At 42.0% G+C, this 24,850-nt stretch overlaps 1 protein-coding gene across 6 annotated transcripts in view; it reads left to right on the top strand.

Moving 5' to 3' along the window:
• The first annotated feature begins 6,800 nt into the window (after nt 1–6,800).
• Nucleotides 6,801–24,850, top strand: part of MSANTD2 (Myb/SANT DNA binding domain containing 2) — a 30,013-nt gene continuing 11,963 nt past the window's right edge. For 3 of the 6 annotated variants that reach the window (XM_042238028.1, XM_015103102.3, XM_042238031.1), the window contains exon 1: nt 6,801–7,337. In XM_042238028.1, coding sequence (XP_042093962.1) covers nt 6,825–7,337 — 513 coding nt within the window. In that variant the 5' untranslated portion in view covers nt 6,801–6,824. Of the gene's footprint in view, nt 7,338–21,390; nt 21,474–21,557; nt 22,150–24,850 lie in introns of those variants that run through there. The other 3 variants (XM_042238030.1, XM_042238029.1, XR_006057499.2) reach the window with 2 other exon arrangements.

The raw sequence follows: 24,850 nt of genomic DNA, 5'->3' as shown, positions 1-24,850 counted from the left end.
GTTTGTTTCCCATCTCTTAGGTTCACTGTCATTTGTTTTTTGATGTCTTTTGTCTCGAAAGCCCTTGTTTCATACGTTTTGTCTGGTTTTCTAGTGATTCGAGGGAGGAGGGTGTATCTGGTTCCTGCTGCTCATCTTGGTTGACTATGAAAGCTTGCCTGGACTCTTTTAAGTGCTGGACCCAGTAGGAGGGAACAAAATGGACAAAATCCTTGGTTTCAAACAGCCTACATTCCAGACCAGAGTGACAGTAAATATATGAAAGAAGAGTGAATTTGCCTAAATAAATGATTTCAGAAAATGTGTGTTGATAAAATAAGATGGTAATGTGATAGAGATGCAGGAAAGGTTTCTCTGGGGAGGCAACATTTGAGGAGATGACTTATGAGAAACAGGCTGTTACTTGAAGAGCTAAGAGTGTGTTCTAAGATAAGGAGATATGACAAGTCCAAACAGAAATAAGCTTGGCTTATTTTATAGGGCAAACACAAGGCCAGTGTGGCTGGGGTGTATTTGAGATGGGAGACAAAGTTGGAGCCGCAGGTAGACTGTTGTTCAGTCGCTCTTTGCAATCCCATGGACTGCAGCATGCCAGGCTTTCCTGTTCTTCACCATTTCCTGGAGCTTGCTCAAAGTCTTGTCTATTGAGTCAGTGATACCATCCAACCATCTCGTTCTCTGTCGTCCCCTTCTCCTCCTGCCTTTAATCTTTCCCAGCAACAGGGTCTTGAGCTTAGAGGAAGAGAGTCTTGTAGATCAGTGTTCCAGCTACCAACTGATGCATAACATAGAACAACAATCATGAACTTTACTCATGAATCTAGGGGTGCTTGAGGTCAGCTAAGTGACTTTTGCTACAGGTCTCTTGTGTGGTTGCAATCAGGTGATGGGTGGGACTGGAGTCATCTCAAAGATTCCTCATCCCCCTATTTAAAGCCTGGGATACTTAGACAAATAACTTAAGGATAGAACATTTCTAGTTCCTTGGCTCTCTCTCTCTTTCCACTTAGGGTAGCCCAATTTTTTACATGGTGGCTAAAGGTTTTCAGAGCAGAAACTGGCAAAAGCTTCAGGGTATTTCCAAACCTAGCCTTGAAGTCACACAATGTCACTCCCACCACATTTGGTTCGTCAAGGTAGTCACAAAGATTCACCCAGGTCCAAGGGGGAGGAACAAAAATTCAGCTTCTTATTGGAAGAACATCAAATAATATCTGGATATGTTTTAAAACTGGGATTCCCAGGTGGTGCTAGTGGCGAAGAACATGCCTGCCAATGCCTGAGACATAAGAGACACAGGTTCAATTCCTGGGTCGGGAAGATCCCCTGGAGGAGGACATGGCAACCCACTCCAGTATTTTTACCTGGAGAATCCCATGGACAGAGGAGCCTGGTGGGCTACGGTTCATAGGGTTGCACAGAGTTGGGACACAACTGAAGCGACTTAGCATGCATGCATGTTTTAAAACCACCATACTCATGGCAAAGATTTTGGGTCAGATTTTTACAACAGGAAGTCATTGGTGGGTTTTTAACAAGGGAATGATACGAAATGATTTGCAATTTTAAAAGGTCAGTCTGTCAGGATTACTAAGGTGCAAAATCAACAGGCAAGCATCAATTGCGTTATTATATAACAGCAAAACCAATTAGCAAATGAAGTGTTTCAAGTGATACCATTTACAAGAGTGTTTTAAAAATACCAACTACCTAGAAATAAATCCAACAAAAATACGTGTAAGACTTTTATGCAGAAAACTACAAACCTCTGTTGAGAGAACCTAGAGACTGAATAAATGGATTTACTATTTTCCAGGATTGTACGACCAATTATTATAAAGATGTCAGTTTTTCCTAAATTGGTCCATAGTTTCTGTGCAATGCCAATCAAAATATCCACAGCTTTTTTCTGTAGAACTTGACAAGCTAATTCTAACAATGTATATGGAAATGTGAAGGATCAATAATAGTAAGCCACTCTTGAAGAAGGAGGAAGAAGAAAAGTGGAAGAGGGATTTTCTATCCTTGATATCAGACTTACCATAAAGCCAGTGTCATCCACTATTAAGGCAGTGTGATATTGACATGAGGAACACCGATAGAAAAATAAATAGACCAACGTAATAGAACCCAGAAATAGACTCATGCACATATGGACACTTGATTTATGTCAAAGATAGCATTATAAAAGAAGGAAAGGATAGTCTTTCAGTAAATGGAGTTGGAGTAATTATGTATCCACATGGAAAGAAAGAAGGAAAGAAGGGAGGGGGAGGTATATAGTCTGCAGAAATACTTGCGCATATGCACTGGGAGACATGTACAAGAATGTTTGCAGCGGCATTATTCATAATATCCTAATTTAGAGACAACCCAAAGATTCAGCAGTAGGATGGATAAATAAAATGTGATATATTCATAAAACAGAGTATTTTACAGCAACAAAAATGAATAAACTGCAGCCTCATACAGACTAGATGAATCTTAAATTGAAAACATAATATTGAATGAAAGAAACCAGACACAGAATACATGTGATTTCATTTCCAAAAAATTCAAAACTGGGGAAAACTTTTAGAGATGCATAACCATGGACAGAGGAGCCTGGTGGGCTAAGTTCATGGGTTGCAAAGAGTCAGACACAACTGAGCGACTAACACTTTCACTTTTTTCAATCATTCGATAAAACTGTAAAGAAGGGCAAGCCTGCATAATGGCTATTTTTATGAGGAAGATAGAGTTTAACATTGGGAAGGGGTTGTAGGGTAGGGCTTCTAGAGTGCTGGCTATATTTTATTTTTACTGTCTTGGGTGTGGTCATATCAGTTCAGTTCAGTTGCTCAGTTGTGTCCGCCTCTTTGCAACCCCATGAATTCCAGCACGCCAGGCCTCCCTGTCCATCACCAACTCCTGGAGTTCACTCAGACTCACGTCCATTGAGTTGGTGATGCCATCCAGCCATCTCATCCTCTGTCATCCCCTTCTCCTCCTGCCCCCAATCCCTCCCAGCATCAGGCATATCTGTTTTATAAAAATTCATTTAGTAGTTGTGAGCATGCTTTATGTACATTGTATTTCACAAGAAAAAAGTTTTATAATACCAAGTTCACCCTGGCTACTGCGTAAGCATGCAAGTATGTAAGCAGGAAGTCCAGTTGTCCAGGAATGACAAGATAGAGGCTTGGATGAGGGTTGAGAAGTAGTCAGATATAGGAAATAGTTTAGAATTAGAGGTAACAGGACTTGATGTGGGATATGAAGGGCAAAAAATACAGCAACAAACACAGTCATAAAACACAGTGAGAGTACGCAACAGAATTAACTACGCTTCTGAAATAGAAAACGTTAATGTGAAGTGCTAAGCTGTGTGAATGGGTATCAGATGGAGGACTTCTGTCTGACACATCAGGGAAGGCTTCATAGAACTGGGAAGGAATTTCCCTGGTGGTTCAGTGGCTAAGACCCCAAGCTCCAAAGATGTTAGCCCGGGTTTCATCCCTGGTCAGGGAACTAGAAGCCGCATGCCACACCCGAGAGTTCACATGCTGCAACTAAGATCCGGCCCGGACAAATAATTAAAAATAGATGAAACAAGTATTCTTTAAAAGCTGGGAAAACAGTTGGCACAGATTATGGAGGAAATGGATGAGGGGTGATACAGTTAAAGGAGATTGGTGGATTGCTTACAGGCAGAAGCTTTGTATTGTCCTGTACTCTTTTGCACGTTATTTTATTTTTGAGACATTTCATGCATTCTCTCTCAAATAAGTTTTATCTACTTATGACTACCATCTAGATCCACAGTAAAAGGTGTTAGCAAATTACTTCAAACGCAGTAGCCATTCCACAAGTCCTGATTGGACCATGAAGTCTTGAACAAGTATATCACACAACTCCTAGAAGCCAACACCACGGTCACATGATCCTGGTGGCCTAGATGGCAGGGCTTCTACACTATAGAATGGAATACGTATTAATAGCTTTTACATTATTGACTTCATTTTACCTTCAAAATGTTACTGGAAGTTTTATCTTTGATATAAGCTTTTCTCACTGGATAGACTGATGGGTGTGGGAATAAAGGGGGGATATATAGAAATAATGTCTAAAACAGAAGTTAGTGGGAAGGGAGACTTCTCAGTCAACCCACTTTATCTAGGAAGGTTTCCTGCATGAGTCAGAGTGATTTGAGGATCATCCAGAATTAACAATAGAAGGAGGCAACTTTTTTTTTTCAGGCTTGTGGAAAAATAAGAGTGGGAGAAGCAATGATTTTATCTCTGTGGCGTTTCTGATTTCATGTATGATTTTAGGCACATCTCTCTCTTTCACAGGGCTTCCTTGGTGGCTCAGCTGGTGAAGAATCTGCCTGCAATGAGGGAGACCTGGGTTTGATCCCTAGGTTGGGAAGATCCCCTGGAGAAGGGAACAGCTACCCACTCCAGAATTCTGGCCTGGAGAATTCTGTGGACTGTATAGTCCATGTGGTCGCAAAGAGTCGGGCATGACTGAGCAACTTTCACTCACTCTCTTTCATACACACTATACACCTTGTCATTAAAAAAAATTACTGTTGGCCTAAATGAGAGTGAGTTTTGCTTTCATAGGTGTCTAAGATTCCACTAGAGCCCGTGAGAGAGTTGGAAATGAGAACACTGAAAACCAGAAGTATAGAGAAAGTGAAGGGGGAAGATTAGATTAACTAGAGTACAAGCAAAGTGATGTGATTGCTAGTGCTCACACATGCTTGTGAGAACCAGGAACCGTTGGAAGAGTTTTATCTATGTTAATGCATTTACTCTCATGACAATGCTGTGAGGTCATCCTCATTTCACAGCTGACGATACCATGACACGGAAAGGTTGGGTAAATAAATTGGTTGAGCTTACAGAACTGGAATTTGAAGCCAGGCTTTCTGGTGCTAGACTATATACATATATAAAGATGTGAAAGATTTATTGCTTTGAATTTTTGAATTGGAGGATAATTGCTTTACATCGTGTTGGTTTCTGTCCTATAACAACAGGAATCAGCCAGAAGTATACATACCTCCCCTTCCTCTTGAGCCTCCCTCTCACCCACCCCAGTTTTGAATTTTTATTGGAAGATAGTTGATTCCAACAGTTTATTGGAAGATAGTTGAAGACAGTTGAAACTAACACAGTGTTGTTAGTTTCAGGTGTAGAGCAAAGGAAATCGGTTATACATCTACTAGACTATAACTTTTTCTTAGAAAAAAAGGAAGAGATAGCATAAATGTTGGAATTTGTGCTTCTTCATTCATATTCCTATCTTATAAAGTATGGCGACATTTTAAAATGGCATACAGAGACAACTATCTCCTCTACTTTGTCCCTGGTGCTTATTCCTTTGGCTTTCCAATGACAACCATGTCATTCTCTGGGGTGACTCTGAGTTTATTCTTGGCTGTGCTTGGTCTTCCTTGCTGTACTAGCTTTTCTCTAGTTGCCAGGATCCCAGCAAGTCTACTTGGCCGTGTGTGGCCTTTTCATTCCAGTGGCTTCTCTTGTGGCACACAGGATCTAGAGGCCCTGGCTTCAGTAACAGTGGCATGATGGCCTAGTTGCTCCACAGCATGTGGGATCGTCCCTCATCAGGGATTGAACCCACGTCTCCTGTACTGGCAGGTGGATTCTTTACCATTGAGCCACAAGGGAAGCCCTGATTTTGAGTTTAAAGTGCAGCTGACCTCAGCTTTTTTTTTTTTTTTTTTAAACCTAAGATATATTTGCCATTACAAGAAAAAAAAAATTTCATAGCTTATTTATATTTGAAAAACAACAACAACAAGCAGCTGGGGCCTTCAAGTTTAGCAACCAAGATTAGATGTTTGGCTTTGAAGAATATTGAAATAGTTTACAGCGATGTATTGGACTTGGGGTGTTTAACGTCCATTAAACTGCAGCACTTTATGGAACGATTATCACTAATTACTGGAGGTCACAAGAGCCGTGATAATTGACAGTCTTTTTTTCGTCGCCTTACACTGGAGAGTATGAAAACTGTGGGAAAAACGATGTAACTTCCCAATTAGGGAGGATGCAGAGCGGTATGGGAAAGTAACTTTTCTGCTGAGGCTGGGAGTTCATACTCATTTAAGCTGTAGACAGATCGTGCAAGCGCAATTAAGACGTCTAACTGTTCTACAAACCATCACCCCCGTCCAAACTGGAAAATAGATCAGAACTGGAATAGGAGTTGCTCTTCGAATACTGCGCTTGGGAGTCTCGAAAAGCTACATAGCACAAACCAAGCCTGGTTCCCAGATGCTTTTTAAAGTCTTCCCCAGGAATGCTCTCCCTGCAGCCTCGGCGCCTTCCTGGCTGGGCCCGGCGCGGGGCTCCCCAGCCACCGCCCGGGACGTCAGCCCCTGTACCCCGAGGCCAGTTCCGAAGAGGGGAGCGGCAGAGCCGAGGGAGGAGAGCGAGAGAGCGAAATGGTCAAGTCCTCCTTAACTCCGGGCCCCCTCGCGGGCCTCACCCCTCCTCCCGGGGGCTGAGATTGGAAAGGAAGTGGGAAGGTTTCAATCTGTTCCTCACACCGGCGCCCTCATGCCCCAACCCTTCTCCTCCGCTCGGGGCTCCGGCGAGCCTCATTCCCGCCCCTCGCCCCGGGAGAGGAGCGCGCGCCGCGGCCGGGTGCGCGGAGAAAGACCAGGGGCTGCGGGCGGCCTCCACGCGGCCGCCGGGGCCCGCAGCCGCCCGCCCGCCAGCAAGCCAGGCCCGAGGGCAGCCCCGGAGTCCGGGGCGGCCGGATGTGAGGGCGCGTCACTTCCGGGCGGTGCAGCGGCGGCCGCTTGGAAGATGGCTGCGCCCTGTGGCTCGGAGCTGCCCGCCAACTCGCCGCTAAAAATCCCGAAGATGGAGGTGCTCTCCCCGGCTTCTCCTGGTGGCCTGAGCGACGGAAACCCATCGCTGTCCGACCCTTCTACGCCTCGGGGTGCCTCCCCGCTCGGGCCGGGCAGTGCGGCGGGCTCTGGGGCAGCGGCGTCCGGGGGTCTCGGGCTGGGGCTGGGGGGCCGCAGCGCCGCCTCGTCCTCGGTCTCCTTCTCCCCTGGTGGCGGCGGTGGTGGCGGGGCTGCGGCAGCCGCCGCCGCCGCCTGCCGGGGCATGTCGTGGACGCCGGCAGAGACGAACGCGCTCATCGCAGTGTGGGGCAACGAGCGGCTGGTGGAGGCACGGTACCAGCAGCTGGAGGGAGCCGGCACGGTGTTCGGCAGCAAGGCCCCCGGGCCGGCCATGTACGAGCGCGTGTCCCGGGCCCTGGCCGAGCTGGGCTACGAGCGGACCCCGTCCCAGTGCCGGGAGCGCATCAAGGTAACCGGCCGCCCGGCCTGGGGCAGCAAACCAGAGGCAGAGAGAAGGCGGGGAAGCGGGCCTCGGGGGCGGGGGCCGGTCTGAGCGCAGGGCTCCCCTCCGGGGCCCGGTGGGCCATTCGCATCTCCTCCGCCTTTTTTCTTCTCTCCCTGGGAAGGGGGCGGGGGGGAGGCTTTTTTTCCAGATGGCCGCCAGCCCGTAGGTTTTCTGAGTTTGAAGTTGGGCGTGCCTGCCGCCGCCCCTCTTTCTTGCCAATCGAGGATGTTCTTGCGCTCTGAAGTTGGTAGTTTCTCATTGTGCTCCCGGCGACGGTCCCGTGCAGCCGGCGCCTCTCGCCCCCACCGCCGGGGCCCCTCGCTTTGTTCCAGGTCTGGGGGCTCCCAGGCAGAGGCTTACCGGCCGGGGCGGGATGGAGCAGGGATAGGCCGGGGGAGGAGGGGGAGATGCTGAGCTCCCCCACCTCACCCCCCAGTTTAGGAATTTTCAAGTGAGTGGCAGGGGCAGAGCCGTACGAAAGGCGCCTTCAGACGATGGCCTTTGTGTCAGTTGTCTTGCTTCTGCCTTGAGCTTGCTTCTAACTCGAAGGGCGATCAAGAGTTGAGATGCTTTGGAGAATTGGGAAGGCTCGGTTGTAGCCAGATACTGTATTGCTTTTGCGGAGTTAGGACACAGTTGAAGTTAGCCTGGCTGATAGTTGGTCCGAAATTTGAGTGTGATGTCTCCAGAGTTAGGTTGGCTTGAGGCCCTGCAGTGTTTCTGACGAAGCTCCTTCTTGAAAGCATGTGTTCCCCTGCTTTAGCTGTTGTGCCGGATGTGGTGACAAGTGAAGCTCTCACTGTGCCTCTGGCCATCCTTGTGTACCTGAAGGTTCAGTACAGAGACTTAATTTGGGCTAGAAATGTTACCTCCAGTCGGGTTACTGTTTTCTGTTCCTGCTGACTTTTAATCTGGGACTTCAGATTTGTAGTATTGGCAGATACGGAGTTGTTTTTTAGGTAAGTTGGTTGGTGTCCTTCTCGCAGGGTCTGCTAAAAGATTCTGGTAGAAGACTTTCCCCCTAGTTCACTTGTTCAGAGTTATAGTATCAGTGTGCTTCGTTTCTGGCAGGGCTAACACTTTTTTGGAACTCCAAGGTGGGGTAAAAATCCAGTAGGAACTGTCATACTCACACTGGAGAAGGATGTGGCTCCAAAATTCCAGAGATCTTGTCTCAAGTGTTCATTTGAGGACATTGTGGCTTAGAAAATTTGGTCCAGAAACCAAGATATTTCAAACCTCCTATTTTTAGGAAATCTGACACCCATTTCTCAATTAGAAAATTAGATTGGTTTACCTGATAACATGTTATGTTTGGGTCCCCCTCCCTCTCTGTTTTAAACAAGGATGTCATGAAAGTAAATAGTTTATAGATAGGATAAATAGTAGCGAATAGTAGCCACTGTTCTCTGAATCTCATTCCTTATTCTATTCAAGGTTGTTAAGGTTAAGTTCTGGGGAGTTTTTGCATTGTGCTGTTTAGCCTCTATCCATAAACTTTTTTGGGTTTAGCAGTACCCTTTAGGCTTTTGTAATTGTTTTAGCTTTATTGATTTTTTCTTTGTCCATAGAAATTTCCCAATCAGAAGGACAAAGGGTGTTATCCAAAGCTGCTTATGAATCTCACTGATTATAAAATTGTTTCTCAAAAAGCCAGGAAATCTCTAGTTGGGTTGCATCTTTGTCCAGTTATGAGAAGCATAACCTAAAGCAAAGAAAGGAAACTGGGCTTCTCTGAAGAATTTTCAAGAGGATCGTTTTCTCTGTCTCCAAGCAGATAAGATCAGATTGACCTCAAGTTCTTAGACTATTTGGAGACTATATGGATGTTGATGTACTCTAATCCACAGTAGCAGTTGATGGGGTGACCAGATCACTGTTTTTTGTTTTCTTTTTTACGTAAACAATTCCTTAAGTGTGATTTCAACCAAGGAACCAGACTTCTTCATTAATAGCATTGGTCTTTCCTATTGGAATTATAAGCTTCATAAAGACGAGTTCTGATCTCTTATTCCCAACAGTATTTCCAGTGCCTAGGACATAAGTAGGCACTGGATACATATTTATTAAATTCACCAAGTAAACAAAGCCTTGAAGGAGAATGTTGGAAAGCATAAAAATCTAGAGCAGTGTCCAGATTTTAACCCCAAAACATAGACTTTGAAACTCAATTTGAGAAATACTTCCTTAAAAACTAAACTCTGTCCCTCTTGGAGACTTAAGATGAGTGTAATCTTAAACATAGATGCACACGTGGTCACTGAAATCATAGCCTTACACAATTATGAGGTGGATCTCCAAGTACTCCAGATTATGTTTGTGAAAATCAAAAGGCAACCTTAGGAAATTCCCAGGGAATCATCACAAACCACTGAAACAAATCTTTCAATCCCAGTTTCAGAAATGCCGATTTAGAACAAGTAATTCAGAAATCTCTTTCACTTGATTCTGTTAATGAGAACTACAGAAAGAAATTCGACAGTCCTTTTTGCTTTGGAATTTGCAAAATAGAAACAAAGTGGTGCAGTGAGATCTGGACATGGAGGTATATCTTATCCAGAATAATGCAGCTCATTTAAGTGTGAGCTCATGTCAGAGGCTCCCGGGGAAGGAGCACCGTGTGCATCAGTTACATTTCTAGTCCAATGTGTTTATTTAAATATCTATCAAGATTCAGCTATGAAGTAAATAATTTCTTCTAAGTTTGAAAGGAAGGATGATATATAGTAACTTCAGTTTTTCCCTGAAACTTTCCCTGAATCATAGTTTCAGTATATTGATGTAACAACCTTGTCATATGATGACCCTTAGATTTTGCTACCAAAGGACTATTTTTAAATGCTATCCAAGCGAATATGTGTATTTCTAAGTGCACAGGTTTTTAACTTAAAGTCAGATATAAACATTTTTTTTTTTAATTGCTGCAAAGTCTGACATGTCCTGTTACTGGTATTTGTTCTGTTTTTTTAGATAAAATGGGTGTGTTTGAGACTGGCTTGCTACACGTGTTTGGTATCGTTTGGTTCTGAAGTTTTGTTGCTTTCTGTTTGTTTGCCAGAAGAAAATAAATCTGCTAACAATTCCAGCCTACTTTTGGAGTCAGATAAATAAATGGGTGATTTACTATCCTTTCCTATAAGCCTTGTTGTCATATCTCCATTTTCTAAATGCTTGCGTGTTTACTGTCTGCTTGGTGTTAGGTGAAGAGAAGAACTGTAGTACAGAGTCCAAGAGCTAACTTACAGTGTAGTTAATGTTTGTATACCCACACCTAAGAGTTAAAAAGCTGTACCAGACAACACAGGGGATGGTATGCAGTGCAGTACTTAGTATTGGATGACGAAAGCAGACCCTAAGTGTGATGACTGACTTCAAGGGAGGAGGAGGGCTCAGCACAGCCCGTGCTATAGTAGTTGAGAGACCTATCTAGACTTGGAATTCAGAGCCAGATGCCGGATTCACACTTAAGTCGGTTAATCCGATGCCCTGCAAAACTCATTCTCAAGTCCCATATTTTCAGGTGTTCTCCAAAAATTTGGCTCTTGAGAGTTGGCTTTTTGTCTCTCAAACAGATGCTTTACTCTGGCTCTGCCTGAAGATGAAATGCAAGGTGATCATATGACCTAAAGAACTTGTCTTTGCTCTGTCAATGCTGATTGTTTATCAGATAAACTTATAAGTGGTGGGGAGTCTTCTGCCTAACAAGCAAGACAATTGACTTTTTAGGGACATTGTCTTGATCTATATTCTTCAGTAATTCATCATAATCTTTGGAACAAATATGGTATTTTAGCAGACAAATCACAGTGTGGTATATTTGATCTTTCATTGTAACTATCAAGACTTGTCATTATCTGTCCTGTGAGAACAAATAGGACAAAGATAACTCGGAGCCCACAAATACTGTTGTCCCTGTATGAACTTTTTAAGACTCTGCCTATCTCTAAGGACTTTTCTGATGTTAGCGCACTAGACTTTTCTGCATTATCATTGAAAGATTTTTCAGAAATATGGTCTGCCACTCAAAAGTGTTCATACGAAAGATTTAGTCAGATTTATCTCCTTCCATTTCTTTTGTTCCCAAGCCACTGCTGCCAGAAAACTTATGTGTTCCAGTTTTTTTGTCTGCTTTTGAATCTGATGGAGATTTGATATATATACTGAAAGAGTAGACTCCCAGCCATACACACGTATATTTAGGCTTTTGGTTTTGGAGGTAAGGACTCTAGTAAGCACACCTTAAAACTGTGCATGAATAGGCACCTGAGTTTATTTCCTGGCATTTTGGGAAATCTGCTGGAAAGTGGAGTGAAATATTCTGGATCCTTCATTAAGAGGATATGTAAAAAAAGGGAAAAAAAAAAGGGAGGAAACCCATAGTATAAAGCAGTGCTGTTCAATAAAACTTTCTGTAATGATGGAAGTGTTCTGTATCTGCTGCAGTTCAGGGCAAGAGCCACTAGCCAAAGGCTGTTAGGCTTTTGAATGTGGTTAGTGTGCTTGAGGAACTGAATTTTTAATTATGTTTCATTTTAATTAATTACATTTTAAATTATAAATAGCAACATGTGGCTAGTGGCTACCGTAGTGAACAATATAGGTAAAAAGTTGTTATTCAGAATATTAAAGAAGGCTTTATTTTATGAAAGGACTGTCTTGGCTACACCCTCAGACCTCTGAGGGGGCAGGAGTTGTGTTGGAAGTTCTTTCTTCGTGCCCTCCCTGTTGCTTTACCCCTGAGTAGGAGGAACCTTGACAAGTCAAGAGAGATGGTTCGCCATTATAGGAAGAGGAGCTTTTCCTGTAAGGAATAAAGTATTATGATCTCAGTTGACTGGGGCAAAACATGTCTACACTGTCTAACAGACTGTGCAGTAGCTGCTGGCCACAGGCAGTAATTGAACACTTGAAAAGTGGCCAGTATGACTGTGCCACTGGAGTTTTAATCTCGTTTAATTTATTTATATTACTAATACAACATTGTAAAGCAACTATAAAATTAACTTAAAAAATAAGTTAATTTAGTGGCTATTATATTGACCAGAACAGCTTTGGAATTATAGTGTTCAGACTTTTTTTGCTGTGTACTGCCAAAAGAGTTTTGAAATCCATGCCGCTCTCTTGAATGTTTAAAAGCTGACATTAATATTTTTTCATCATATATTTTAAAATTTATGGGGCATTAACAGGATATTGTGGGCAGGAGGAGAAGGGGACGACAGAGGATGAGATGGCTGGATGGCATCACTGACTCGATGGATGTGAGTCTGAGTGAACTCCGGGAGTTGGTGATGGACATGGAGGCCTGGAGTGCTGCGATTCATGGGGTCGCAAAGAGTCGGACACGACTAAGCAACTGAACTGAATTGAACAGGATATAGGACATATTAAATCTAATATGAGTAAGATGAGATTGATGTAAAACTTACTGAATAATGTGCTCTGAATCTGAAAGAGTCACCCCAAATTCTTATCTATAGGTTTTATCAAATATATCAATGTTGATGATCCCACAATATTCCCCTTACACTTAAAATAAACAATATGATTAACCTATATTCCTTTGACTATTCTAAATTCAGTAGCCAAGCTTCGTGCCTAAAAAACATATACAAGACTGAGAATGACAGGGTCCCTAAGGTTTAAGGTGCCTTGATCAATCATTAAAGAAGCATATAGGCACTACAGTTAAAGACCCCTAATTTAGAACTTTGAGCATCTTTTCTGTTTCTTTCTTGGCTGATATAGAGCTCCCAGGCCCTTGGAATTCCACTGCCTGGAGGAGCCACGAGAGATTGAAACTTAACTCTTGGCTAAAGGCCAGGCATCTGGGGAGGACTTGGAAATCTTACCCATTCCCTTTCATCACACTCATCTGACAGATGCATCACAGGGTTTCTTTAAATACTAAGGTCTGAAATAAGGACTTTTTTTCCCCCATTATTCATCAACAGATACGTGAGGGCTTTCTGTGGGAGGCCCTTGACATACAGCAGTGTATCGTTTACTGTCAAAGAGTCTCCTTTCCAGGGAAGCAGGAGTCAGGATGCTAGAGCACCACCTCCAGTATTCTGAGCATGGTCTGTGGATTGTGTGGACATTAAGCTCCTGGTGCCATAGCTTGTTTAAAAGCCATGCCTTTCAGTTGGAGAACTGTTTGCTGTAGTGCATGAGGGTATGCCCTAGACACCACACGTGACTGGTGGGGCTGTCATCCAGGGTCAGGTCAAAGGGCGGAGTCACTGGTTTTGGGGCAACCACAGATGTACCAGTTCTAGGACTTTCTGTTTCCGTAAGTAACTTTTTCATAGTTTGAATTGCAGTTACATCCATTACCTATCTCATTCCTTAATTCATACACTAGAAAGAAGACCAAAGCCATGCATCTTCTTGAACATCCAGGAAGAAATGTATTTTACCCTGTGGCCTGGCACTCGCATGACACACTCATGTGCATAAGTAGATGACGGTGTATGTGTAGCCAAAGCAGATCTCACAGAGCAGCAGTGCTTACATTGCATTTGCAGTGTGTCATGCACTGTTCCAAGTGCTTTACAAACCTAACTTAAATAACTCACATAGTGACGCTATACTTACCTGTGCAACACCGTCTGGTTTGTTCTTTTCTACCTGAACCCAGATCCTCCAGCCCCAGTGTCTCTTGAGTGTTATGGTCTTCAGCGCCTGTCTGCGCCTGGCAGGCCTCTTTCTTCAGCCCCCTCCCCACATCCTCCTTCCCCCGCCCCCCACCACAGGGCTTTTCAGCATTGCCGCCCCTTGCCCCCCAGTCCGTCTGTCCCTCATCTTTCCTCTACCCCAGCCACATTCTCGTTTGTCTCCAGAAATTCCCTCACCTAAAAGAGATGCAAAAAAACACCTGGGAGGATGGGGGTGACCACGCCCATTGGTACTGGGTAGCATGCTTACTCCTTGGGGACTGGCAGCTCAGGGTCACATTGGCCCCCACGTGGGCCACGCCGCGGAGATGGCAGGATGGAGGAGCCGGAGGAACTAGGGGAGGGGAGACAGGTTAAATACATCCAGGGGACCAACAGCTCACAGAACAGAGGAAGGGCCTGGAGTCTTTCCCCTGCAGGTCCCGCAGCCACAGTGATACACTCCAGGAGGGCATGGGGTGGACCAGGGATGTTCTAGGTTTGTTGACATGACCTCAGTGAGGTTCGCCAACACTTGTTGGGGGCAGCAACACCTCCCCATCACCATGTGCCTACTCTGTGCCCAGGGCTCAGCTCGTCCCCCTCCCCCAAACTGGGGGTCCTCAAATACCCCTTACCTGCACCGGCCCCTCTAACCGGTAGCGGCCCTCCATCCACCCTTGTCTCCCTAGCCACCCTCTCACCACCCCAGATCCTCTGCACCAGCACAGATCCTGTTCCCCTGGATGGTTATCCCTTCATCTCCTGTGTGGGGTGTTGAGAAAGCTGCCCACAAATCATTAAAATTGATTACCAACCTGCTAATGGGCCAGAACCTGCAGGTAGATGGAAGAGAATAGAAGAGAATGAGGTGACATTCAGTTTTTTCAGTCATTGTGCTACTTTAGAAACATTCATTTGGGACAGGTCATGTCCCAGATATTCTCATGAAATGTTTTCTCCTGTGTAGTTCTAGAGACCTAGAACCTATGGCTTAAGGGGAACATGAAAGGAGGTGGGAAGTGGTAAGAAATCAGACTGGAGACAAACAAGAGGTCAGAGGATGGGCTAAGGAGTTTGGACTTTGTTCTGACTTATTAGTTTTCAGCTGGAGAGTGGCATGGTTCCTCTTAGGTTCTCGAACTGGCTGTCAGGTGGAAAATGAATTGGCAAGGCTAAGACTGAAAGTACTAAGATCTTTTAGAGGCTCCTTGCAGAAATCTACAGAGGAGATGAAATAGTGGCAGTGAAAAGGGAGAGAACAGAACAGATTTCAGAATAATCAAAAGTAGTGAAGCTGTTTTGGAGAATCTGAAAATTTAGATTTGCTAGATCTTAACCTGGCTACACAACTCACTGTGTACTTCTCTACCAGTGTACACAGAGGATTGTAATTGCAGTCCTTAGAGGTCATCGTAGTACTTCATTGCTTAAGTTTTAAGCTTTAAGTTGGTTCTTTTTTTTTTTTTTTTTTTAAAGCTGTGCTATGTGGCAGGGGGTCTTAGTCCTCCCTACAGGGGGAGCGCAGAGTCCTAATCACTGGATCACCAAGGAATTCCCTAGGTTTGGTTCTCAAACCCAATGGAAGTGTTAGTCATTCAGTCATATCTGACTCTTTGGTGAGTCAATGGTCTGTAGCCTGCCAGGCTCCTGTCTACAGGATTCTCCAGGCAAGACTTTTGGACTGGGTTGTCATTTCCTTCTTCAGGGGATCTTCCTGACCCAGGGACTGAACTCAGGTCTCCTGCACTGCAGGCAGATTCATTATTGTCTGAGACACTAGGGGAGCCCAGAACCCAGTGAGATCCAGCTAAATAAAACAATGCTTTAGGGCAGTCTTGTCTGTTATACAGACTCCCTTGGGTTCTGATCTGCTCCCCAGGCTTCCTAAGTGATGGTCCTGCCTTCTTTTTTCCTAACATTACCAGAGGGCAAGAACTAAAATCAGATCTAAAATTTCAATGTAAATTTTCATGCATTCTCTCAGAAATATGCTCATGTCTCTAGGATGAGGTAGAATAGCAGGGCCGCCCCCCCCACCCCGACACACACGTACACTTTGGATGGTTGTGTCTGTGTGGTGTTTGCAAATTTTTTTTTTAAAGGGAGAAAAAACTTCTTGAGTTTCAAAAACGAATACCAGTACCATTTTTTAGATAGTTGATTGTTAGGATTGCCCATTGATTGTTAGGTACTGTGTAATTGTATTCCTGTTGTGGGGTTTATGCAGTGTGTCCTGCCTGGTATTTACCATTGCAGAAAGTTCCTTCAGTGTCGAAAATGCATGCTCAGTGAATCTGCGCCTCCTATGCTGCATATGTTACAGATTATCTGGGGTTTGTAATCTCTGCGGAGTCTTCCCCGCTATTGTTCTAAAGAACTGAAACATGTCTGCATACTGGAATAAGGTGTATATTTAAATCTGTGTAATTCTTAACCTATTTGTAGTTGAGAGAGTCCTTGAGAGCCAATGGAAATACTTTTTTTCTTGGCACTAATCAAATGAGTGTTACTTTGTCACTTAGTGGGTGGGGTGTGATGTTATTTCCTGATAGAATACAGACCTGTGTTTATTCTCAGACATTTTAGGAATAACAGCCGTCATCTTATTTTTATATGTGTGTTCTTGGCTGTATTCATAAATTACATTTCTTGAGCTACCAAATAATAACTTCATTCGTTATAAAGTGATGAAATAGAATGGAAGTTATTTACCTAGATTTGTTTTCTAGTAGCATTTTCTCAGCCTGTGTAAGATGACTCTGTTGTAACAGCCTGAATTTTTGAAACTCACAATGTTGTTTCTCTACTATCTACCTGCAGATTAGTACATTTATCCAAATAAGTCAATTATGTTTGTACTTGATATTAATAAAACCAGAATAAAGTTCATATCTAACAAAACCTGCTCTTATCATTATTATTTAAAATTTACAAATACTTTTCTCTAAATGGATAGAGCTGCTTAATGATTTAGAAAAAAAGAGTGTGATAGGCCAGAAAGTACCTTGATCTTATAACTCTCAACTGCCACATACAATCTTAAGGAGTTTTCGTCATTCACTCATCCCTTTAGCAAAAATATATTGAGCTGCTTCTGTGTGCCAAATATTTGATGGAGGTTCTAAGAATACGTCAAAGAATAAAACTGGGGAAAAAACACAAAAACAAATCCGCTTGCCTTCGAAGAGGTTATATTCCAGTAGAAAACAATATGAATATTTTAAATATGTTAATTCAAAACTATTAACACAATCAGAAAACCCCTCAAATAAGAAATTCTTTTATATTAGCCTTATTGACCTTAGAAGGTTTGTGCTCTCAACCTTCCATTATGCATAGGAAATAGAAATCCATTTGCTTTGGCTTTATTAAGAATGATTTACATGATTTTTTATATTATGACTTCTTATTGTGATATGTCCAGTTGTCCCTGAGTTTTGCCCCTCCAAGCAGCAAAGTGCCATGCTGCTGGTATTCATGCTGCCATTAGATAATGAGCATATCTGTGCTGGTCCTGGTGGCACAGCCTTCAGCAGAAATATATAATGTTCCTTCTGTCTTGTTGTATAAATCAGGAAATATGGTTAATAGTTGGATTTGAGAAGTCAGAGTTTTGCCAGTTTTAGAGCAGTATAAAATAATTTTTGACATAAGTTATATAAACCACATTACAAAACTAAGAGGAAAAAGCAAGGGAAAGTGTTTAACTTCTTCACGATGGCATATCTACAAGTCCGTGAGATGTTATTTTTCAAGAAGTGGTGGTGAAGCAAATTTCCATTGGAGAAGGAAGTGGCAGCCCACTCCAGTATTCTTGCCTGGAAAATCCCATGGACAGAGGAGCCTGGTGGGTTACAGTCCATGGGGTTGCAAAGAGTCGGACATGACTGAGCACACAGGCAAAATTTCCATGCACCAAAGAAGAAATGAGAAACCTGGATGCTCTTTGCTTTGTTGAACTCTGCGAGAGTGTATGTAGGCCATTCATGCCTCTTACTTGATTCGTGCCTGCCTCCTGCTTCTTGCAAACAGGTTGCCCAGTGAGGCTAAGTCCTCACTCCGGGTGGGTAGCAAGGATTCCTTTTTCCTCCCTTGTTTATATGTCACTGTGTTAGTCACCATATTCTTGCTCAGACTATAAACTTTTGAAAATGGCTAAATGATTAGCTTTTAGCCATAGAAGAATGAATATGAGTGAAAAGTTGAAGTTATGATGACACAGCCAGGTGTTGGTGAAACTTGAATAATGTATGGGCAATAACATACTCATTTAACAATGTTACCTAAATATGTAACAAACCTAAATCTAGGTATAAACTCCTTTTATTAATACTTAAAGATTTCACATGTTGTCAAACAAAACTTGATACAACACTTTAAGTGCTAATAAAGAAGTGAGCATTCTTTTATATTGGGTAATGTTTAGCTGAAAGTTACTTGCTTTTCTAAACAAGGTTCTGACACTGATCGCTATAGTAAGGTTCTTCTGAGTTTGTTGTTATCATGTGCTTAATGATAAAGCTTCACTGCTACTTTTTCTCTGCTTGAACTAACCTTCACATAAGGCACCTTGATTTCCAGGTGGTGTGACTATTCTTGTTGTAATAATAACAAATATTTAACATTTACTGAGTACAAGCTACTAAGCAAACACTGTTTTAAATGCTCTACTTGAATTTTTTTTATTTAATACAAATCTATGATGGAGGTAATGGCAACACACTCCAGTATTCTTGCGTGGGAATTCCCATGGACAGAGAAGCCTGTCGGGATACAGTCCATGGGGTCACAAAGAGTTGGACACGACTGAACAACTATCACTTTCACTTCATGATGGAGAGACTGTTACCAGCTCCACCTTACAGATAGAGAAATTGAGGTACAGAGCGATTAATTTTTCTAATGTCACAGAGCTAGTAGGTGGTGAAGCTAGACTGACTCTCCACTTTTAACCACTTGATTATATTGCCCCATTGTGAATTATCAGTCCACCTTTATTAAAATTTAACAGTTGAAACAGTATTTTGGCAACAATGAAATCATAAATTCAGAAATGCCAAAATCACACAGCAACACACAGATGGACCTCATAGGGCTCATATATGTTTCTTGTCATAGAAATGGAAACACAAATTTTAAAAATCCTTGCAGATAATTCATGGTATCCTAAGATTATAAACATAATGAGAAACATTGATTTGAAAGTCCCAAGAATTTAAAACAGAGTGTTGAAACATAAATAAGACTTCCACTGTAGACAGCTCATTCAGTCATTCATTCAGGCCTTTATATGTGTGATGGTATTTATTGGACTACCAACTCTTCTTAAAGAAATTAAGTTTGAGGTTAAAGAAGGAGAAACATTTACAGGGTAGAATGAGCTTTTTGACAGTAAAAGTGGATGAGGATGTGGCTTACTGAAGGAGACCGCAGAGTGAGCACTGCTCTATGCCTGCCCTTGTTCACCTAACGTGTGAATGGCTGGGTGCTCTCCTCAGAGGTGAGGAGGGTGGGATGGACTGTTCCGTAATGTGTGATATAAATATACAAAAAGGAGACTACGCAGATGAAGAAAGCTCAAAATAGACTCAAGAAGTGAGAAATCAAGCGAGTGCAGGGAGTATAGCAGTAACCCAGGTAAATGTGGTCACTTCATCTAAATATGAAAATGAACTGTGAACTTCCCGACAACTATGGCAAAAAGGTAACTACAGTGATTTTCTGTACTTTTCATTGTCTGCAGAAGGGAAGCACACAAGGTCCTCGCTCTAAAACCTAAGATGAATTTTCATTAAGGACACTCTGATAGCGGCCTTGGATAAGCTCTTACCTTTCTCTTCGTTCTCTTTTCTGTTAAATAGGGCAGCATGACGTGTCTTCTGTGTATAGTAAGTAATACACTGCCCGGATCCCTCCCCCGGGGAGTGAGCCGCTGGCGCGTCCCCACCAGCTGCCTGAGTGGTGATGGCTTCAGGAACCCTCCTGAAGGAACCCTCCTGAAGGAACTCTCCCAGGAATGTCTGGTTGCCCATGGCTAGGCTCCCTCTCCACTGGCAGCCTGGACTCAGTGACTGGTCAGTGCTGAAATTCAAAAGCCCAGCCGCCTTGCCTTAAGGGAGCTCTAAAGTATTACTCACATTCCATACTTCACTTTAGGATTAACCAAGACCTCTGCGGCAGCCGTGAGTTACTTCACCTCTCTCTTCCCCGTCCTGTGCTCACAAATGCTGTTCTGAAGAGCTCTCCACTGTAAACGTCCTGCACAGCCTCCTCAGTGTCTCTTTCCTGGGACCCTCTCTTTTAGCATCATTGTAAAAATTAGAAATAATAAATGTAACCTGCTGACTCCCAACTCTCAGCACATGGTAGAAACTGAGAAAATGTTAGTTATGGTTTCCTTTCATTGCATGGGACATTGAGCCACCTATGGACAATGTCTGATTTTTGTAGAAGGTACAGACATTTTTTTCATATGGTAATTCCTTTTAGCAGTCCTCATAAAGGTAAGAATAAAATATAAAAATGCTACCAACTGAGCTATAAAGTGTTACAGTAGATTTTCTGAGTTTGCAACAAGTTTCTCAGTAAGTTCAGGTTGCTCAAAGGTGCACAGACTTAAAGCAGGCTTATTTTCAGATTTTTCATGGAAAGTTTATGTGTCAAGATATGAAAATATATTATTTTCATGCATTTGGGACCTATAGCTTATACCCTGTAAACGCAGAAAGAAAAAACCCTTTTGAAATAATATTTACCAGGTTTTAATAGTCAACTGAACCTTAACCTAATGCTTGTACCTAGGTATCTCTGGAGGATTTCTAATGTTACTGTTTAGGTAATTTTATCTCGATGTCCAAATTATTATTTTTTTCACAACCAAATACCTAAAATTTACTAATGGGGGAAAAAAAACCACAACTATTGTAAGTTATCTTTGCATCATAGATGGTAGTTTTCAGCAAGAAGATAACTGCAAAACTGAGAATCACATGATCACCCTATGAAACAGATCAAGTGGCCTTTTTCAGAGGGGAGCCTGGTCTGCCTGAACATTGGTCTCATGAATCGAAGAAAGTACCTCTGTGTTTGGGAAGCAGTACACTGTTGTAAGGATGATGCTTTGAGGATGTTCAGAGCATGTGTACACATGTGCGTGTGTCATGCTTAACTTTTAGACACTGTTGATTATGGAGCTGTCAGCGTTTAATGCAGGATGTTTGTATGAGAGAGGACTTTAAAGATGAATGGCTCTCACAGCTATCCTAGACAGATTTTAGATAATTCTCTGGAATGTGTTTTTTAGTTATCACATACTAATAAAAGCTACCATTTTAACATCATCCAAATACTACTTTTAGGTGGTGCCCTGGGATGTGAAGTACTGAGAAAAGATTCAACAAAGAGAGATGCTAATGTAGCAACGTCAGCGCTGATATAGGAGGTCAGATGAAAATAACCTCTCCTCCAAGTCAGTGCTTTTTGAAACAACTGATTTTTTTTCCCTTTCAAGTGGGGGGTGGGGTGGGGGAAGTTCTAGATACATAGTGTTATCTGACTGGGTTTGATGACTGCCTGCCTGTTGCCTACGTCTGAAATAATTAAGTAGTTCAGTAAACTCTAGTTTGTTTTTTTTTTTTTTTACTTGTCTTAAATAGAGAAACCCTTGAGGATTCCATATCTAGAAAGACTTTTGTATCCCAAAGACGCCCTTAAAACTGACCATGCAGATAGGTATGGTTTATCTAGTATTGCGGCCAAGATGAGATTTTGTATGAGTATCCGTATGATTTATAGACAGTGTAGAGTTAAAAGCTTTATAGCCGTATGAGTTTAGTTTCTTGAGCAATGGAAGATGTTTAATTTTGACAATTAGTATTATCCTCCTCGAGGGATTTTTCTTCTTACTCAGCTGCTAGCATGGAGGAAGCTAGAAAGCTTAGAATACTCACTGAGAAAGTTTCCTGAATGATTTGTTCTATGTAAGAATTTCTCCCTCATAAAGACACACTGATCAGATATAGATACAAAAGTGAGTCACTGATAGCCAAGTTTGGGATGAAGTGCAGCTGATAGAACTCGATCCTGGACAGTTCTCCACAAAGACTGAGGCACTAGAGGTAAGAGCTCTTGCTTTCTGGTGGTCATTCTTGGGTTTGGCCCTGTTAAAATCCAGGAAGCAATCAAGTCTTATTTCCCTTTTGTATCTTTAACTGAACTACTGTCAAAGAATATTCTTCACTATTTAATTTGTAAGGCATGAGAAAGAATAAAATTTGGACAGGGTTTACAGAGCTCTATTTGGCAGGCAATCCATCCTGCCCCACCACCCCACATCCCCCATCAAAGAAAAGTGTAATAGGAATGGTAGATATTTTAAAATAGCCTTGCCCTCTGCAGTTAGTCCTCCTGTATTACAAAGAAATTAATTTGCTCTGCTAATTATAGCAGTATCTGTGTTGTATACTTTTTGCCACTCCTGCTCTTTTCAAAAGGTTTTAGGACTCCTACCTACCTTGGATTTATTGACTTTAATACATTTAATGCATTGTATGTTTATACAGTGAATTTCCCCATTTTCTTTGCTAAGAAGATTTTCACCTTCTCATACTTTAAAATTACCTTAATTTGTTTAATAAACATATATTGAACAATCCTTACGTGGCAGGCACTATTCTGGGCTCCAGGAAACAGGGAACAATTCACACAGCCTTTGCCCCTTTGAATTTACAATCTAGTGAAATAGCTTTTTTAGGATACAGTAACATTTTAGAGTGTCATTTGGTAATTTTTACATGCCAGATCCCTTCTGAAGGAACACTTGTCTTGGGGCCTTGGCTCCTCATTTGTTAAATGAGGAAGTTGGACCAGATGATCTTGAGTTCTTTTCCATTCAAAACTTTTGTAAGGTTTTGGAAGTTGGACCTGGTTTCCTCTCAGAGCCTTGGGCAGCCCTACCCTCTCTCTGTCAATCATTACATTATGGGCAATTTTACAAAAGAGGCACTTGGCAAGCATAGTGACAGGGATAGGTAACAAATAGTATCAAGCACCGCAAGAAAGTTGGATGAGTTAAGGACAAAGTTTGAGGACCATTGTTCTCAGTAATTAGGAAGGCATTGCTGACCTTGATGGTTTCAGTGGAATAACAGATCAACTTTGATCCCATGGAGTTGAGGATTGAGTTCCTGTAGACATTACCTATTCCTTGGAGTCCCTTTAGGCTGTTAAAGTGGAGAGATGTTAAGGCTTAGCCGTTGTCCTCTAAGGAAGGCAGTCAAGACTTAATGTTCCTATACTTGTTTCTAGGTGTGTGAATTTCCCTGGTCTAAGTGGTTACCTTAGGTGATTTACTTAGAATCTCAATTGATAAGTTAATCAGATAATGAATGATCAAGTACTTTGTGATAGGGCTGGAACAGATAACATAACTTATGAATCATTTATTACTGTTTCATTGCCACCACAGAAAAACATTTCTTTCCCAGTAGGTAGAAAAAGAGTCCTATATTTTTGTGAAGAGTAAGTTGATACCTTTGTATGCTTTTACCTATAGAAATTGTTTCTTTCAAGAAATGGGAATTTTGCTAATTTACGTCTTAAAGAAAATAGTAAGGCTGCTTTATCTAAATGAGTAGGATTCTGAGGAAGCTGGAGAAATTGTATTTGAATTGGCCCCAGTCTTCAGCCTCTCTTGTAAAACATAAAACACAGACCAAGTCTGCCTTATTTTAGGATTTCTGACTAATATGTTATATATTCTTTTGTGGAAGAAAAAAACCCATGTGGCATAGAGCAGAGTTTCTTAACCCAGGGTTCTTGTGTGAGCTCTTCAGGGAGTCCATGTGCCCCTTGATATTGTATAGAACAGTTTTGTACAGGTATTCTTCTGAGGAGGGGATCCAGGACCCAAAAAAGCACCTCTGCTGTAGAGAGGAAAAGGGCATCTTGAGAATAAAGATTTCTCACTTGTCAGATCTTCTATAGTGCTAAGAACCGGGCAGTGTGAAACAAGTGCTGTTGTATTTTTTGGTTTTCTTTTGTTGGGGTGTTTGGTTGATTGCTTTGGTTTTAAATGACTTAGTTTGATTTGAAGGATTAGGTGATTGGCAAGTCAATTTGCCAAATTTTAACATACAGAAAATCTAAGAAAATAGGTAGTAAAAATTACACTGACCTTAGATGGGTTTTGCTTTAACTGATTTCCTCGTCATTAGTTACAACACTGTCTATGTATACATACATATATATATATATAAATTTATGCTATATTCTTAATATTCCTTTTACTGTGTGCAGAAATGTTTTTACAGTTGTCTGCCATTTCAAACTTCCCCCCGCTGCCTTTGTGCTCACAGTAGGAAAATCAAACTAATTAAAGAAATTCTGAGTCTCTCTTAGAAATATTGAAATAAACTCAGTATTGTTCTGTTGCCTCAATTAACTAAGAGCAACTAATTATAACACAGTAAAGCAGCAGCTTTAGTTTAAAAGATCATAGATCTGTTTCTTTTGCTTTCCAGTACACATCAGCTTAGGCTGAAGTATTGTTTTTAGCACTTTTTATAAACAATCGCTAGAGATTTGCACCTAGTGTCATTTCCTCTATTGCTTGTGGAAATATAGTATGTGATTTTTAAGACTTTGTTTCCAAATAAGTGTATCCTTTATTTAATCATTTGGGTTAAAGAGTCTTAAATTTATCATATTAGTTGGCAGAGGGTTAAGATAAACTGTAAGCCATTTCTAGTATGGCTAATTTGACAACCACATTTGAAAATCTGTTTCACTGCTTGTTTTTTTCTTATAACATTGTTTCCT

Source organism: Ovis aries, chromosome 21 (assembly GCF_016772045.2).
Source record: "Ovis aries strain OAR_USU_Benz2616 breed Rambouillet chromosome 21, ARS-UI_Ramb_v3.0, whole genome shotgun sequence".
In the NCBI taxonomy this organism is placed as follows: Eukaryota; Metazoa; Chordata; class Mammalia; order Artiodactyla; family Bovidae; genus Ovis; species Ovis aries.
Note: the sequence above shows the minus strand (reverse complement) of the source record. Positions and strands in the feature narration are given on the sequence as shown.